The sequence below is a fragment of the Antrostomus carolinensis genome, unplaced genomic scaffold, assembly GCF_000700745.2.
Source record: "Antrostomus carolinensis isolate BGI_N321 unplaced genomic scaffold, ASM70074v2 scaffold23261, whole genome shotgun sequence".
Classification (NCBI taxonomy): Eukaryota; Metazoa; Chordata; class Aves; order Caprimulgiformes; family Caprimulgidae; genus Antrostomus; species Antrostomus carolinensis.
Window position 1 is genome coordinate 1,730 of NW_010293818.1, and position 17,844 is coordinate 19,573.

At 43.8% G+C, this 17,844-nt stretch overlaps 1 protein-coding gene across 1 annotated transcript in view; it reads left to right on the plus strand.

The window, feature by feature from the left end:
* Positions 1 to 3,805: 3,805 nt before the first annotated feature.
* PPP1R36 (protein phosphatase 1 regulatory subunit 36) overlaps positions 3,806 to 17,844 on the plus strand; it is a 20,940-nt gene continuing 6,901 nt past the window's right edge. Inside the window, 7 exon segments of the mRNA XM_010177442.1 lie at positions 3,806 to 3,871; positions 9,057 to 9,223; positions 10,416 to 10,496; positions 11,193 to 11,314; positions 11,436 to 11,502; positions 12,401 to 12,499; positions 16,387 to 16,527. Coding sequence (XP_010175744.1) covers positions 3,806 to 3,871; positions 9,057 to 9,223; positions 10,416 to 10,496; positions 11,193 to 11,314; positions 11,436 to 11,502; positions 12,401 to 12,499; positions 16,387 to 16,527 — 743 coding nt within the window.

Sequence of the window (17,844 nt, forward strand, 5' to 3'; positions counted from 1 at the left end):
TTCAAGTTGATTTTCAGTATATTGTACTTAGAGCAAAACCTTGATCCTGTTTTAAGTTAGTAGAAACTTCCCACTGACTCCAGTGGGTCTGCATATTTTCCCCCAGTCTCTTAAATGAAGTAAACGTCAGAGGGGAAAACGCTGCTCCTCATTTGCAATTAGGTGTATTTGGTGTGTACACGTAGTTCTGCAGACCAGTTGCACATTTCAAGTCAATTTGGCAAAGCTAGGAAAATAATCTTGTCTAAAATCTGCAGTTTCATTGCTTCCACGCTCAGCGTCTCTCCTCTGGGCTGTCCTGACTCACAGCTCCTTCTGTCAGAATCACGGGCCTGAGTTCCTGAGCTTTGCTTGTTCTTAAACAAGGCTGTGTGAAAGACCAAGCCCATAGGAAGGATGCAAAGTGCTTATAACTTCATAGCACTTGTGTAACTACAGTGTCAACTTTTGATGGCTCCTTGTATTTGCTGATAGCGTTTTTATGGGTGGTATTATTTTATATAGAGGAACACCCATAGCGTTAATACTGGAGAATTTAATCACCCAAATTAAAACCCTTCAGCGCCTTAGCACCTCACTCATGGTACGACCAGGTGTGTAGCAATGCAAAGCAATCCCTCCTGTGTGCAATGCCCGTCACCCTGCAATTCCCCGCCGTGGCTTTGCAGGGGAGAGGGACGAGCCTAAAAAAGACAAATCCAAAAGCATTACTAAAATAACGTGCTATGTGAGAGTCCTCGGAGGACGCTGAGGACAAGAGAGCTGTCTGAGGGCAACCCACTCAGGAGCTGGAAAGCTGAGACGTGCTTGGACAGGCTGTGTCCACCCAGCCGGCCGGTGAGTCAGCCCCGTGCCCTGCCACCTCCAGAGCGTCTGTTTGAAGTTCTGCACAGAGGACTTAGCAGACAGGCTGCAGCCCTGCTCAGCCCCTTGTGATACCATCTTAAAGACAAGAATGAATATATCCTGGCAGCCTTCCTTTTATCTCTCAGGAGACAGTGCGTAGAGCCCTGTGGGCTGGGCAGCCTTTCTCTTGGGAGCTGCCTGTTATTTATTTGAAAGGTTCTCCTTGAAGGTTTGGGGCACTGTGGGGCACAGCCAAGGGGAGACAACTCTGAAGGAGATGTGGCATCTCAGGACTGCACCATAAATTTTGTCTTCCCCATTGCGAGGCACTCCCACAGATACACACGCGTTCAGGGAATTCACATTTCCAGTCTTGGCACTTACATTAAGCGCAAGGCATCACGTTAAAAAGCATGGGCTTCCACCCAGCATGCATACTTAAAGTTCCTTTTTTCAGTCTTGTCAGTGCATTGCAATGTAATAGCATTTCAGGCTCCAGTTATTTAGAAGGTGTTCCACATTTCTGCTCCTTTGCCCTGTGCCTGGCATGAATTTCCCTTACTGTGTCCCTTTAGGAAGCACACAGTGGTCTAATCTCTGCCCACATCAGGGACACTGTACCTTGGCACATGGCAACCCTGTGATATTAAATCAGCAAAGCATGTGGATGCTCTTACAGTAGCAAAATTACGTCTGTAGTTGTTCATCACAGGAAAGTTATCACCCCTCCCTACCCCACAGCGAAACAAGTTATGCTAGTAAAGCTTCTTTAGCACACCTATGTGGGTCAGGTATCACATCTCTCCGCCACTCTCATCCTCCTATTTATGCAGGCAAGAAGCCTATAGCATAGACCTGCCTTTAGAGCAGATTTTGCTTGCAGCAGCGTGGTGATTATATAGTTGGGCAGGCCAGCATTTCCAGATGCAACAACATATTTCACTTCCACATATGAAACAGCAGTATTAAAAACCCCTGATCCACCCTTGCATGACCCATTTGCCTTTACTCTCTCCTGCATCGGTAGGGTGGAGACACAGACAAGCTGGTTCCTCTTGTCATCCCAATACCTGCACAAGCCAGGAATTTTAGAGAGGGGGTAAATTTCCCTCTAAGAGCCAACATGTTTTTTGTTGTCTTTCTTTTAAGGAAAATGAAGGGCATTATAGGAAATTTTTGTTCCTTTTCCATTGCCGAAGAGACTCTCTCCCACCTTTGAGGAATTGGTATTTGTGTTGTCCTGACACAAGTTGACAGATCACTGTTTCATCCTGGACCAAGCAGCGTGAGGTCATTCTTGCTTGTGCATAGGTAGCAGTTAGCAGCACTTGTACCCTATCTGTTCAAAATGTCACTGCTGCAAATGATTGCAGTTCAAAGTCTATTTTAAATAGAATTAAGGAGACAAAAACACTTCCAGAAGTGCTACCGTTATATATTTCAGCAGGACTCTATATAAAACCCCATGGGTTTAGGTGTCTTGGTTGCCTTGCTATTCACTGACAAGCATCATGAAATATTTTCTATCAGTCCCTCTACGAGTTGCTGCACAGTTGAACCGACAGTCTAGCAATCACATCTCTTAGCTGAAAGTAGCTTTTCTTTTTGCCAGGCTGTGTCTAAAAATGTAAACATATTTCTTTCGAAACCACATTTATTTCTAATTTGGCAGGCTCCTTATTTTCCTGCTGCAGTCCTCATTCACATCATGTTTGCAAATGTACTAACACAGCCTGGTTAAAGCCAACTAATGCTAGTAAGTCCTTAGTCCTGTCCTGGGCACTACAGGTGGAAGATAACCAAACTAAAAATTCTAAGCTAAAAAGTCTCTGTAATTAAAAAACCCTAAACCCAAAGTTCTCTGCAATAATTACCTTCAAAGCTCACAGAACTGAACAGAGAAGATCTTGCCTATAGTACATCTATATTAAATTTCACTTTTTTTTTTTTTTCCTAATTCTATAGCAGGGGGATGGTTATTATATCCTACAGAAGAACTAGAAACTAGGCTATGACATTTTTCTTAAGCTCCATAGATTTCTGAGCACTTCAGAATACAGAATTAAAATCAAAATTTTGAAAATACCTGTTGAATATGAAGTACACTGAAATACTTCTTCCTTTCTGTTAAGAGGCATGTTAATAACAAAAGGTTGATTGTTGGGAGCACAAGGCAAATTCCTAGCTGCATGAAAGTAGCTGACAACTGCTAATGTTCAATAATCTCATCTGATAAAACCACGCAGAGGGAGTAATTGCGTGAAGATTTCAGTAGAAGAATGTGCAGCTGGTTTTTCTGGCTTTCCAAAAGCAGCCTGGGTTCCCGTAAGCAATCACCGCCTCCCAAGCTCCCTCAGACCTTTGGGCTGGACTCAGCAGCTAATTCTGCCTTTGCCTATCAAAGACCTTTAGCACGTTTGCCCCTGTGAATGTAGTTGCCACTGAACGTGGCAGGTAGCCAGGCCACAGGGCTATGTGTTTAGGGCAAGGCTGGTGCTGGTGTCCCGGGAAGGTGTGGATGTGAGGGGACACGGTGTCTCCCCAGAAGTTACAGTGCAGCTATCTAACTACCCTTTGCTTCAGATGATCCAAGGGATGGGACTGAAATGCAGCAGTGTTAACACGTGGAAACTGAAAATTGCTGAAAACAAAGGATTATGAGCTTCAATTTTGCACAAATCTGAAGTGAAAAACCACACCAGTGCTCACAGTATTGCGCCTAAGGACATTATTTATTCCATTCATATAGCATGATCCTGTTTTTAATGGGCAGGCAGAAGTACTTGGCAGGTAAATGGTGTAGTCATGGACTAAGTATTAGTTACCATGAAATTGAGTTCTGTACTTGTGTGTCTAATGCAAACAGTGCTGCGTGCACATAGAGTCTAATATCCCCAGAGAAACCCAGGCTGACATGTAACTGCCCTTGGGAAGAGAGGAAGGAATTAATACGGTGGGCATGGAAGACAGAGGCTTGACACAGCAAGAAGAAACAAGAGGCAGAAAAGAGGTGGATGACTGGATGGTGAGTCAGTGATATTTTTGTTGAGTTTATGCATATGTTTATTTTCTGGGTGTGATATCCAAATTAAACATTAGATATACCTAAAGAATGGGTACATATGCGTACTGTTGAGTGTTCTCAGCTACTGGGACGCACATGGATACACAAACACCACAAGAAACAACATTAAAAGAAGCCTATTAAGGCTGCAAGGTCACTTGTTCAGAAATGACCATCAGAGCAACTCTATTTCTTCTTTCTTTGTGCTTATGCATCATAACCCAGTTTTTAATTACACTGTAACAGGGTTTTAAATTTTTTTTTTCTTCTGTAGGGCACCTGCCTCAGTCACATAATTGACAGTGTACACTCTAAGAAAGTTGTATTTCCAAGTTCAATATACACCTTATTTACTGTGTGCTGCCCAGCCCCAGCTCTGGAGAAGAATTATCCCTTAGGATGTTGCCTGTGTATCTCATCACCATTGCATCTTTAGTGCTTCACAACATTAAACATCTCGTTTTCACCCCGACGTGTATAATTCCCACAGAGAGAAGGTGATAAAAGAAAACACCAAAAGCCAAACACCATCTCTCCATTATGGGGTCTTCTACTGGAAATGCCAAGGAACTGTTTTTTCAGACAGAATTAGTATTTGTGATAGTTTAACTTCACTGGCAGCCAAACAAGACACAGTCACTCGCAGGCCCTCCCCCTTCCCCCCCCACCCAGGGAATGGGGTAGAGAACTGGAGGAGTGAAGGGGCCAGGAGACTTGTAGGCTGAGATAAGAACAATTTAATAATTAGAGTAAAATAAAATAAGAATGATAAGAGTAATAATGATAACAACTATATATATCTGGGCGATGCACAGTACAGTTGCTCACCACCCACTGATATCGATCCCGGAGGAGCAAAATGGAACCCTGAAACCAAAATCACAATTCTGGAAAAAAATGAGCCCAAACTATTCCCGAGAGAATCCCTCCTTTCTGGTCAATCCCTGTTAATATACTAAACACGATGTAATATGCTATGGAATATCTTATTGGCATATCCAACTGTCAATTCTGGGTTTTACTAACTGCTACACTTTTCTTCTCCACTCCCCCCTTCCAGTCCTCTGCTCTTGGAAACTGCCCAAGCACCATGTCCTTGTAGTTATCAACATTGTTCTCATAACAATCCTCACTGAAACCAAAACACAGTGCTTTCTAGCTACTAAGAAGAAAATTAACCCTATCCTAGCAAAACCAGGACAGTATTATACACTTCTTGGACTGTTCAAAGTAGAGTTCCCGTTGGCTTTGGTCACAGCTGTGGGCACCCAGTCCTGCTTTTTAGACTTCCGTGAAGCCAGGCCATTCACTCAGAGAGAAAAGAGCATGCAAATAATGGCCATTAGGGTTAAATGTGGAATGGAGTGATTTGCCTGGCATGACTGAAGCCCATATGGAAATCAGTTTCCCATGTAGCCTTCAACTGCTTCAACCATTAAGCCTTAATTTCACCTCTTGTAATCTTCTGGCTTGCTTCTTTTATAGCTTCCAACTCTTGCAACAGCTGAAGCAGGGATCTAACAGACACTAATCTCCTTTGCTACACAATGCCAGACTTTTTTTTTTTTTTTTTTTCCAGACTGATACCCATTTGGACCATCAGTATGTGTGAGATGCTGGGCTGAACTGATCTCCTCCAGCAAGCACCTGGTTGTACATTGAGTGTCCCAAGTCTCCTGCTCTGGTAACTCAGTCTCGGGGTTCCTCCTAACACTGTTGTCTGGCCTGGCTTGGCCAGAGCCAATTCTGGGCCACTCTCCACAAATCCCTTCCAGATTTGTCTTCATTTTCCCCTAGTTCACCTGCCTGCTGTGCTGATTTCCAGGCCTGCCCTGCCTGCCTAGCTAGCTCTGTGTTTTGCTATCAGTCCCAGTCTTCCCATTCACAGTTTTTCTCCCTGTGGGCAGATCTCACTCTTAGTTTCTCCCCATTTTTCATCTAAGCTTTTTGTCCCAATTTCCTCCCAAGTCTAATACAGATGAAGGTTTGTCTCCCCTGCCTCCTGCATGCACCATGGATGCTAATACAGGTGGCCCTGACTATCTGCAACATGTCCTTTACTTTTCCCAGTTCTTTTGGCATGACTTTTACTGGAGCCAAGATGGGCTGATGGTCTCCTGAGGCTGACGACAACCCCACTCTATAAAAATGAATTGATGAGCCATTAGTTCCATAGCTCCCACTTTTCCCTGATGGGGAGCCTGTTTCTATAGTGCTGCCTGGCTGCCATGGGTGAGATTTGAGGTCGTTCCCAAACCTGCTTCTCTCATCCTCTTAAATATGCAACTTGGCTGCCAAGTCATGGATATGTACTTGGCAACCTGCAATAGCAACTGGAAACACAACATACACAATATCATTGTCAATAAAAAAAAAAAAAAAAAAAAAAAAAGAGAGAGATGGTTGTAGAGAACAGAGCCAGAGCTGAATTTCCAGGCTGATTTGAGATTCTTGCTTAGCTATCCATGGACTGATTATGTTTGCATGGATAAACCTTTATGGAGTACCCACAAGAGAAAAGATGCAGTGTTGGAAAGGCTATGGAAAGGGGGGGAAGTTAGGCACAGGTTGTTTTATGGAAATTTTCTTTCCCCACATTGTATTGTCAATGTACTCTTCCATGTGGTCATGAACATCTCGGTGCTGCTTTCAGGAGTATTTTCCCTAGTTAGAAACTGTTGCAAAAATGAATGATGCCATCTTTAAGAGCTGAAAGCATAGGAAATGTTCCTTCTGTCTTACTGAACTGAACTGTCTAAAAGTCTTAGGTCATGTATTTTCATTTCTTTAAAGTACATACTGGCCTAGTGCAGCTGCTCTAACAAAATTTTCCTGGATTATGGCTGGTTTTCACCTTATAGCTGACCTGATCTATTGAGAGGTGTGGTCCTCCCCATCCCCTTATCTTTATCTGCATCTCCGCTGGCCCCTCTCTGACTCCAGCATGAACTGATGTAAAATGCTAACTCAACAGAAAGCTGCTCGTTTATTTTTGCTGGATTACTGTTATTGACACTTTAGGGAGCCGCCTTGCTGAGGGGACAGAGAAGATAAAGAATCAACACAAAGATAAATGATTGGAAAACTTTGATGGGAGCAAGAATGCCTCTTCCATCAACAACTTGCTATTAGCCTGGCTTAGCTGTTACACAAAACCTCACGCTTCACGGGGACTTGACTTCTATTGGCAAAAAGTGCTGTTGTCAATATAACTTGTACCAATTTGGGGTGTGATCTGAGCAGTATCTGTTATACAAGACACTGTTCCACTGTGAATGACTAGTATGAGTGATTTTTCTGCTTGCAAAAAACCAATGCTTCACAAAATCCTGAAGATCAAAACTCCTCCCTCAAAATCATGCCCCTAAGTGACATGCCTTAGCATATGAGAATTCTTTTTAGGGGCAACTTGCAAATCTTGAGCTGATTGCTCACAGAGGGACCTAGGTCATGTCACAGGAGACTTGTTACCTGGCAGATATACTTTTAAATCTTGTAAAGTCCCAAGCTAAAGTATATTTAACATTCAGAGTGCTGTGCAGACATCAATGCCTGTAACAGAGGGACCAGGCACAGCTGCCCTCACTGGGCCAGTAACCAGGAAAATATCTGCAGCTCCCGACCATCAAATGAGCACAGTAAGCCCAAATGAGTGGCTGCGGGGATGTTACTGCATGGAAAGCACTTAATTTCCCTGTTTGGACTAAAATATTATCCAGGGAAGCTGCTTAGCAGAGGTGGGAAGGAGCAGAGCACACAGACCATGAGTTCCAGTCCGCAGGGCTGGCTGGGGGGGATTTGCATACTGGGATCCACGGTTCCCAGGGGACAGCAGACTGTCACCAGGATACTGCTGTCAACAGTGCCTGCCTTGGTCGCTGCGCTCCTGGCAGTGTCCTGGGCAGCACCATGCTAACTGTGAGTCTCCCCACCTTTCCCAGCTCCATCTCGTTGCTGCTGTTCACGTTTTCCTCTGCAGCAGATCCTGAGGTCATGGGAGGACCTGTGGGGTGGGCAGGGGAGGGACCTGTCCCACTGCCCCAGCCAGGGAGCACAGTGGCTGGGGACAGTTATTCAGCCATTCTATTGGTGAAAAGCAGCTGAGATACATTTTGAAGACACAGGAGGGGTATTTTCTCCTTCTTGTGACGGGTTGGGAGGCTTTGCTCTGCTGTACTACCACCTTTCCTGTTTTTCTGATTTTTCATGATACATAATCCATTCTGTGTAACATAAAGGCATAGCATTTGCACGGCCTTTTTCTTCTGAGAGTTGTAAACCAGTATTAGAAAGCTGGAACTGAAGACTAGAACAGACAAGTTGGAATTACCACTTTTTGTCAAAGAATCAGAGCCACGGTTTCCTAATATTCATCTCTGTGGTCTAACCATTGCATGGGCTGCTGGCTGCTGAAATGGAATTATTCTGGTGTCCCGTATCCAGCACTCTGCTAGCAAATTAGATTGAGCAAGAATTTGTGAGCCAACTTGTGGCTGGCTGGCTCAATGGTACCTGGCAAAAAGTCACAGAAAGCCTTAATGTTTCACTCAGTTTAAATTTGTAGGCAGAAGGATTTCAGCAATAAAAGGACCTTTGCTTTAAATGTGACCTGCAAATAATAGTTAAGGGTTTGCAAGTCTCTCTTGTTAATTAAGAAAGGACTAATATAACTTATTTATTTCCAGGGGATTTTTGTGTGGATTTTAAAAAAAAATATAGATACTGTAAAATGCTGTTACTTATAGTTTTGACCAGTGTTCCCTGAAGGGTCTATCTGGTGTTTATTTAAAGTTCTCAGAATATCAGGAAAATGCATAACACATTCAATTTTTAAACAAAGGTTTCCTTTCTCTTGATACTTAGTCTCTACAATTACTTATTAAAAAACCCCAAAACAAATGCAAGCAATATGTGGTTTAATGCATGGCTCCATTTGATTTCTCAGTCTTTATTGATCCACTGACAATCAAAGAACTGATGTTCCTTAGCGAGCTTTCAATTATTTATTTATAACCTGAAAGACATAAAAAAGGATAGATACACGTTTTTCCTTCTTATGCTGGCAACCTTTAATCTCAGAGAACTTCTGTTCCAATAACTCACACGCAAACAACATCTGGGTGAAAAGCAGACTGAAGAAAGATAGAAAGTGGCCCATATACACAATGCTTGTGTTATAAACACTTTGTTGGGCTGAGAACTTGAGCACAGATTTATGACATGTACTCTATATGCTGTTTTCTTGCAGACGATAAAACTAACTTCAGGCGTGTGGTACTGGAAAGATGATACTAACACACTTGAATTTGCAAGGTAAAAGAATGATGTTTAGTTTCAAATTGTGCAGGTTTAGGCCTCGATACAGCAGTTGCAAGTGACGTTAAAATCAGGGTATAATATTGTTTTGCCTGAACACCAACTGCAGGACAATTTTTTTTTAAAATTACTTTTTATTTTTCATTGAAACTGGAGGTCCTTAACTGTTGCTCTGTGGCATTTATCCCATCATGTTAATGGAGAAAATTAGAAATATGCATGTACTCTGCACTGCTCTTGAGCTCAACTCACTATGGAGGGATGACTAAAAGTGTGTGGCGAGTCCTGCCACATGTCAGAAATGTGCACCATGTACTGGAGCAGCAGTGCTGGACGTGAGGGCCAAATGCCACTCCAGCTGTCTACAGGTGGAAGCCCACAGAGTGGTGTTCCCTGTTGCTGGTGTTATGTATGACCCTGTGCATTGGTGAGCACTGGAGGACTGCAGACCTTTAGGGAAACCACAGCTCTGCAGGGGACAAAATGCACATAACTGTGCTTTGAGTTTCTCTGGCAGTTGTGGGTTAAGTCTTTATTGGGGCAAAAAATCCCCAACACCCAAACCATGTCCCCCTTTCTCTCTTCTCAAGGGCAGGGCAGGGAGCACGGTGGAGTGTGGTGGTGGTGGCTCAGTCCCACGCTGCTGCCTCCATGCCCTGCCCTGCCTGGCATTTTCCAAGCCTTTGTCACAGTGGAGCCAGGCTGCTCACCTCTCCCCTGGCCACACAGCTACTGCAGGCACCTTTCATGGTCTGTGTCTCAGGAGCTCTGGCCAGCTTCTCTGCTGGGTTTGGGAATGCTGCTGGCTTCAGGGAGAGGAGTGAGTTTCTCCATGACGTCTGCCTGTCTCTGCCCTCAGCAATCACAAAGAAAAGCCCTGGAACTGAACAGTTTATATTTAAAATCTTCCTAAAGCCACTTGAGACACCAATTGCTTGAAGGGCTTGCATGGCGGAGTGGGTATGGTGGCAGGATGCAGAACAGGAAGACCCAAGGAAGCCCCTTTATTCTTTGCTTCTGTGTTCTTGAAAGCAATGTCTCTTGTGGACCTCTCCACAACCCAGATGTTTCCTTAGTGTCAGTTAGAGGCCAAAATAGATATGCCTTTGTATCATGAGATGTTGACCTCTTTGCACGGCTCCTAGTAATTTAAATTCATACTACTGCATCCTCATGCTCTATATTTCAGCTCCAATCCAGCAGCTGAGGAAAACCATAAGGAAGGGAAAAATACTCACTTTCAGGAAATGCGTGTCAAGACATTAAAGAGGTATTTAATTTTGCCTAGCCTAGCTCAAAAACAAGTTCATTTGGGTGGGAATATTTTCATCCATTGTCTGAGGATCATGTCTGAACAAAACACGTGAAACAGGAAGCCAGCTGCCATTTCAACAGGCTGGTTGAGTGGTCTGAACATAAAAACAGAGCCAGACATGCCTGGTGTTGAATGCTAGCTCAGGCACTAGCCTGGTATGACTTTGGTAAAGTCTTTCAGCATCTTTGTTGCTGTTTCCAGATCGCTCAGCATGAGGTAACAATTCTCATCTACCCTAAAGAGTATTGTGAGGTAATTAATTCATCTGTGTAAGGTACTTCAAAGATTAAAGTATTATTATTATTATTATTAATTTTATAAATTCACAACATGGTATAGCTGACTTTCATTCATTACTTAAAATCTCTTTGATCTAAATAATATAGTCACAATATATTATATTAGCAACTAAAAGAGCAACTTCAGACGCAACCTTAGAGGTGAAATGTCCTATTTCTCTCAACATCCCCAGCCTGTTTTGTGGTTATAATAGTTGAAAGTTAGTTCAGGATACCTGCCAAACACATTGCACTGCCTGTCCCTGTGAAACTGGGTGCAATGAGGAGAGTACATAACAGGTAGATAATCTTAATATTCTCAGCCTGGAATTAACACTATGTCCTTAAATGTTATGTACTGGTCAACCATCAGTATTTTCCAAGATGACTGCAGTGCAACACTCCCTGAAAGAAGGCTGACTGACAGAGAAGGAAAATTGCATAGGGGGGCAGAATGGCTACAACATGAATATGTGACTCTGGATGATGTAAAACGTGAGTAATTACTGGTATTTCATATCAGCAAGGCATTGCTCATACAACTTAGAAAGCTATTTCTACTAACACTAGCAATTTTTTTGATGAAATACTGTTTTTCTCATCTGTATGTTTTCAGATGCTGCTTTGCTTTTGAGAAAAGCAAATGAGTCACAACACATGTTATCATTTGCAGCAGTTATGAGGTATGTCATTTAGAGTTTGTTTCAAGAATTATGTGTGTGTAGCTGGTACTGGAGGGACCAGGGTGTATGAGAAGTAGAATATGAAATATCAGAGATTTAAAATCTGTGAGGTTCACTGGGAAACAATACCAAATGTATGTTGTCTTTGACACGTGCAGAGAAATAATCCTGTCACCTGTTTGAAAGCCTTCCACTCTGTTACCTACAGGAAGGCAAGAACTTGGACTTAAATATCCAAAAGTTGTTATCTGTGTTACTCTAAGTTCAGTTCCATGTTAGCCAGTGCCTCCGCAGCACTGTGTGCACCAGGCGTGCTAACACAGCTGGGAAACTGGGCTGCCTTCCTAGGCTGCTGCTGTTCCCATCAGAGCTACAGGGCTCAGTTATATGCTGCTGTCACTTATCAGCATTACTTCTCCACAGGATAAAAGTGAGGAGGCAGCAGGCAGAGCATTGTATCCCTGAGAGCACCAGGGCCACACAGTGCCTGCTTTGCCTTTGATTTAGGATTGTATCTGTAGACCTTGCTGAGCCTTAGCCATACTGTCCTTTCAGAAGGGGAGAGGTGTCCGAGTTGTCCCTCTTTTCCTTTGCATGTGAATACCACTCTTCCAGCATGTTCAGTGCAGAAATCATGCTTCTGAGAAGTATGTCTGGTAATATCCAATTCAATCCACTCTTCAGCATGTTTATGGGACTCTGTTAGTGGTTCCCTAAAAGCCTTCAAAGTCTTAGTGTGGGGTGGAGTCCTTGCTATGAATAGGTCTCAACCATATAGCTAAGGTTTGGTATAATGCAGGCCCTTGAACAGAGACTTTGTTCTTTTTCCTGATGGTCTGGTGGTGTCTATATCAGCAAATCTGCAGAATTCACAGTGACCTTTCTACCTTCCATTTAGGAATGAGAAACTAGATGAGTTCCTCATGGCCCTGCTCTTCTACTTGTCTTTTTACCTGGAAAAAATTGCCCTGGAAAAGAAATACAGATCCTTGATTTCGTGAGTACAAGACTTTAGGGGTGTGAGCACACAAAACTTGCCCCAGCAAATCTGGAATCACAGGGCAGTCTTTCGTGTCAGAATCAGTGGGAACCTGCGTATATGAGCGAGGACTGCTTGCTATGCTGCCCTAGCCTATATGTGGAATACTAAGGAGAAAAACCCCTTGGTCTCCCATCCCCTTGTCCTCTGTGCTCTCCAGGACATAGGCCCCAATGACTATGTAGAGAGACAGATTTTCTGTGAGGGTTTGAACCCCTCTTTGCCCCAGCCTTGCCCTGAGCAGCGTGCACTGCTGTTCACATGGTGTGGCATTGCCGTAGTCTCCCTTTCAAAATGGTGGCTGGGTCCAGTCCTGCTGCAATGGGGTCACAAAATAATATGGCTCCTCAAGGTAAAGCTGTGATTTGAATAAAACATTACTCCTACCACCAATGTTAAATCCATCTGAGTGCCCTGGACTGAATCGCCATCCCTCAATGCCATTTCCCAGCGGTAACATCAGCATCCAGCCATTTCTGCTTGCAGTGCAGAGCACCAAATAGTCACAGCCGAGTCTGATGGGTGTTAATTTGTGCTGTGGGTCACATTGCTTTAAGATTTCATTTCTAAATACTTTGCAAAGCAGGTTCAGATGACTCTTAGGTGCTAGAAACATGTTACGACATGAGGAATATATGCTAGGAAAGCAGTTCCCAAGCAAGGGTGTGTGACCACAGTCGCTACCTTGCAGAGCAGAAGTGGAAATGCCAGGGGAATAGTTCAGGAGCTGCTGTGTTAGAGGGTTAGATGCCTTGGGAGAAAGCATTATAGAGTTACAAACTACAATTGTAAGAAACTTCAATGATTTCCTGGAGTCTATAATAGTCTCTGAGAATTGATTGACCATTTTCTTAAAACACCTGATGATTACTTTACAATTCGTGAAGCTTTTATATAGAGGCTGATTTATCTGGATTGAAGAAAAGACTGTTGGAGAATTGCTGGCCCTAAGGAATTGATTTGTTCTACATTCATAGGTTGACAGGTGTTTCTTTCATTGTGCAAGGAACAATTCATAAATAAAGAACAACATCAGCATAGTTTCATACACAAAGGTTGTAGATTCAGTTGAGGTGCTCTGGGCTGCCATTTACAAAATGATCCCCTTGCTCTTGGCTGGTAAAGGACACAGAGGCCACTCTGTGGGCCATGACATCTCAAAATGTCTCATATCATCTCCTAATGTGGTAAATACAGAAACAGACTGAAATAAACAGGAGTTTGGACCTATTGCAATATAGGGTTATGTTTCCTGGATCAAGGGGGCTCTGGTTAGTAGGTATCAGTTATAAGCACTGGATAAATCCTGCCAGGAGAGACTTTTCAGTGTGTTCTGGCATGCAGTGCTCCCAAAGTGACCCCTGCCTTTTGGTGGGGAACATAGGCTGACTTTCCACTTCCCAAAGGGGTATTCTACAATATTATTTTATTTAGATTCATTGTCTCCCCTGGGGAGGGAAGTGGTTTGCTTCTCACAGTTACCTGCAGGCAGCGTAACATCAGAGAAGCTTAAAGAGACACGATGCAGAAACAGGAAATGAGGATATTGATCTACTGAAGTATAAATACAGGGAAGGAAAGTAAAATAACAAAAGGCAATTTTAGGTCCTATTTAATATTGAAGTTCATCCTTAATTGTTCTTGCATCTTAGCTGACTTGGAGGAGCAGGGAGATAGTAATCAAGGAGTGAAGAGCTTTCTGATATTGCATCTTCTTTCCCTGTTCAAGACCTCCTATTTCCTCTGTTATCCACCTGATCTAGTTCAGGTTAATTCTGATTCTAACTTGGTATGTGCTATATTTCAAATCAAATGTAGCAAGGACTGTCTTTTTCCTCCTGTGGAGTAAAGTTCTGGAATGGTCTTCCACTAGGAAGTAGTGGGGTCAGGCAAGAAAAGTACTTTTTTTTCTGAAGGTGGAGCTCCGTGAGCTTGTGAAAGAGATTTTATAACTACATAATGGAACCATAATGACATAAAATTACACTTGTGATAAGAATCCCTGGGTTTGTGATATGCTGATATATTTGAGAGAATGTGAAAGAATATTGCATAGCCATTTGTTTTCCTATATCTATCCCACATAAATCCCATGCTCGGGACTGTTGCTAGTGGCCTGTTTAGGAAGAAAACTCCCTCCCCCTTCCTCCAAGAAGTAATTTAGTTTCAGAGGGTTTTTTGCTTTCCTATGTAGTGCTGGCTATGTGCCACAAGTAGAGACAGTCTGGAGGCAAGACATGCCGGTACCATTTCATGTGTCTCATTAGTGACACCTATAATTTGCTCCCAGTTAATCTGACAGACAGATTATTTGGAGACTGGGTTTGGTGACCCACCTAGTCCTTTATCAGCCTGATGTTCCTATATGACAGATGCATCCAATGGCTATGCAGTCCTCGAGCTGCTCTTCTTTTAGACACTGTGTGATAACCAAGTAACACCGACAACAATGCTGTTCCTAGTTGGTGTCTTTTGAGGTTCCTGCCATTTGGGCTGCCGATGAGAGATGACTAACTCATCTGTTGGGTTCTGCTCTTGTGCACAGGGAGCAGGATGGTCTGAATAGCTCCTCAACTGTCTTGAACTGAGACTGTGTAGAAGTATTACAGTGCCTCAGGAGAATGTATAAAACCATCCTGGCCTCAGAAGTCATTGCTTGTGTGCATTAAACTTTCATTGGAAAATAAAGTATTGGAAGGGGTTCCTACAGAGAACATCAGGATGAATACGGACAATTTTGTCTTCTTGTGACTTTTTCTTTTGTGGATGTTGTGCTGATTTTTTGTAAATCCCAGCCTGAGGCTTTCCTGGCTTCTTCTAGGTTCAGGAAGATCTTGTAACTAACTTCAAAAACAACCAACCAGTTTTCCAAAGCAGCGAGCATGAGCCATTCCCCCACCAGAGACAGCTTGAGAGTATTCACCTCTGAAATATGTGACTCTAAGAACAAAAACTCAGCAGTGGTGGATGAGACATGAATGGAACAAGGCCTATTATTTCTGTCCTGCATTTTCTTTCCCCTTTAGTTTCTGTCTGTTTCTGCTTCCAACCCTTTCATGTCTTTTGAGTAAAATCTGCTGAATTTTATTAGCAATTATCCTTGAGAAGCCCAGAGTAATTGTCCCAATTTATTAAAGGTGGGTTGTGTGGGAAGCTTTAGAGCTGGAGGCCATCAGGGATAGGACAGATAAAAAGCCCAGCTCTCCTGAGTGTGAAAGGAGGTTGTTAACTTTGAGGCCAGCAGCACTCCCAGGCACCGAGAGACAGTCGGGTGGATTACAGGGGAAGCAGAGGAAATGGAAAGCTCTTTGGTTTGGCATTTCCTTAGTGTTTGATCTGAATTGGTTTAAAATACAGGCTTGCGGTGTCAGCCGTTCTTGTTTAGAGGCAGTCCCAAAAGCACTTTGTGTGCCTTTTTGAAGAGAAATAAGTGCTGTCTCTGAATGAGCCAGACCCACCGCTCCAGGCTACCCGGTGACAGAGCCTGCACCTGGAGATATCCAAATGCACCTCCAGGACTTTTATGCAGGCTGAAAAAAGGGTTCATCAGCTAGGCAGGATCAAAGACGGCAACCTGACAGGCTCTGGGCATGGAGCTTATAAGTTATGTGGAGCAAGAGAGACTGTCTGGGTCCAAGCCCCAGGCCTTGTGGCCCCACCAGCATTGCCAAGCTGCACTGGAATTGTCTGAGCCCAGCCTTGCTGCTGAGGGTTCCCCTGACAGTGATGTCACGCAGTGTGTTGGTTTATGTGTGTGAAAATCATGGAACAGTCGTTCTTTTCTAGCACCCCTTCTGTCCAGAACACCTTCCCTCAACACTTTTTTCCCTTTTTGTTTTAAACAGGACTACGATATTTTTAGAGAACAGAGAAATGGACGACGTGTTGGCAAAGTTAGAGGTGGCCAGGATTCACCTTGCCAAGATGTATGGTAACCTTATCCTCCAACGAGGCATGGCAGAGCAGCGCCACAAGCCTAGTGGAGAGTAAGCCAAGGAAAGCGTTCCCTTCTGGGGACCCTCACTATGCCAAGGACCACAGGAGCCCAGGACCGAGGCCCCTGTGGAGTGACATAAGTGAATGCCCAGGGTAACAAACACCTTGTGAGCCAGGGAGTCACAGAGGGCTATGGGACCATGAGACAGAGAAGTGTCCTGATCTCCATGCAGCTCTACCTGTAAACTAACTCCAAAAGTGTTTCAGGTGATCTGTTCCCAACTGATCTGGCCACAACGACTTGCAGCAGAGCTCTAGATGCCAAGCTGGAAAGCTCTAGCCCTGGTATGCGGAAGCCTTGCTAGATATACAGAACAGGAAACTTTGATGGGTGCAACATGAAAGTCAGGAGGGCAAAAAGCAATGCCAGCCCTGGATCTTACCCCTGCCACTTACTAAATTTTGAAAGCAAATGGTTACATACCTGCTGGTTGCCATGATCCTTGCATATCTTTCCTCTTATGCCAAGTCTGAGATACTGTAAGATTAGGCTAGCAAGTGAAGGAAATCTTGTTCCTGAAGAGCAGCAAGTGAAGGGAGTAGAGACAAGAAGAGCATTGGACATGTAGACTCCTACCTCTGAGTGCAGAAGACAGTGCATGGCTTTTTCAGAGTGGTGGAGACCAAGGGATCTTTAGATGTGATGGTCCCAGCGATGAAATGAAAGGGGAAAGAAACCTGTAGTGGGAGTTAAAAAAGAAACTGAAGAAGACAGGAGAGGATGGGAGGTATTTGAAAAGGCAGAGAAATTGAGGGAATAATGAGGACAAGAAAAGGAGAATTTTAACAGGAGATGAAGTTGTTGTGGTTTAATCCCGGCCAGCAACTAAGCACCATCAAAAATGGTTAGTGGAAGGAAAATGCAGTGACAGAGAGATCACACACCATGCTCGTCTTAGGGATTCATTCCTCAGCCATGTGTGTTCCTGCACAATGTTTCCTTTCCTGGCAGTAGAAAGGAGCTTGCAGTCCCCACCCAGCACGCCAGTCCCATGGACCTTCTCAGATCAGTTTCAGGCAATTTTTTTCAGTCAGTTGGTGTGAAACTGCTGCCAGTCCCTCAGAGGAGTCACAAACATTCACCTGCCTTCCTGCAGCACGGCTCCGGGCAGCCTTGCTCACGGCTGGGGTGGGGGAACCTGGGTTTCCTTCTAATCAAGAGGAGAAGGTAACCTGTGAAATGATGGAGTCAAAGGGGAGCTGAAACTGCTGTTCCAAAAGGGCTTTCATTTTAGCGTGCCCCATCCCACAAGGTGCTGGACCTTGAGAATTAAGTACGTGTTCCCTCTGCATCCTGGCACATTGGT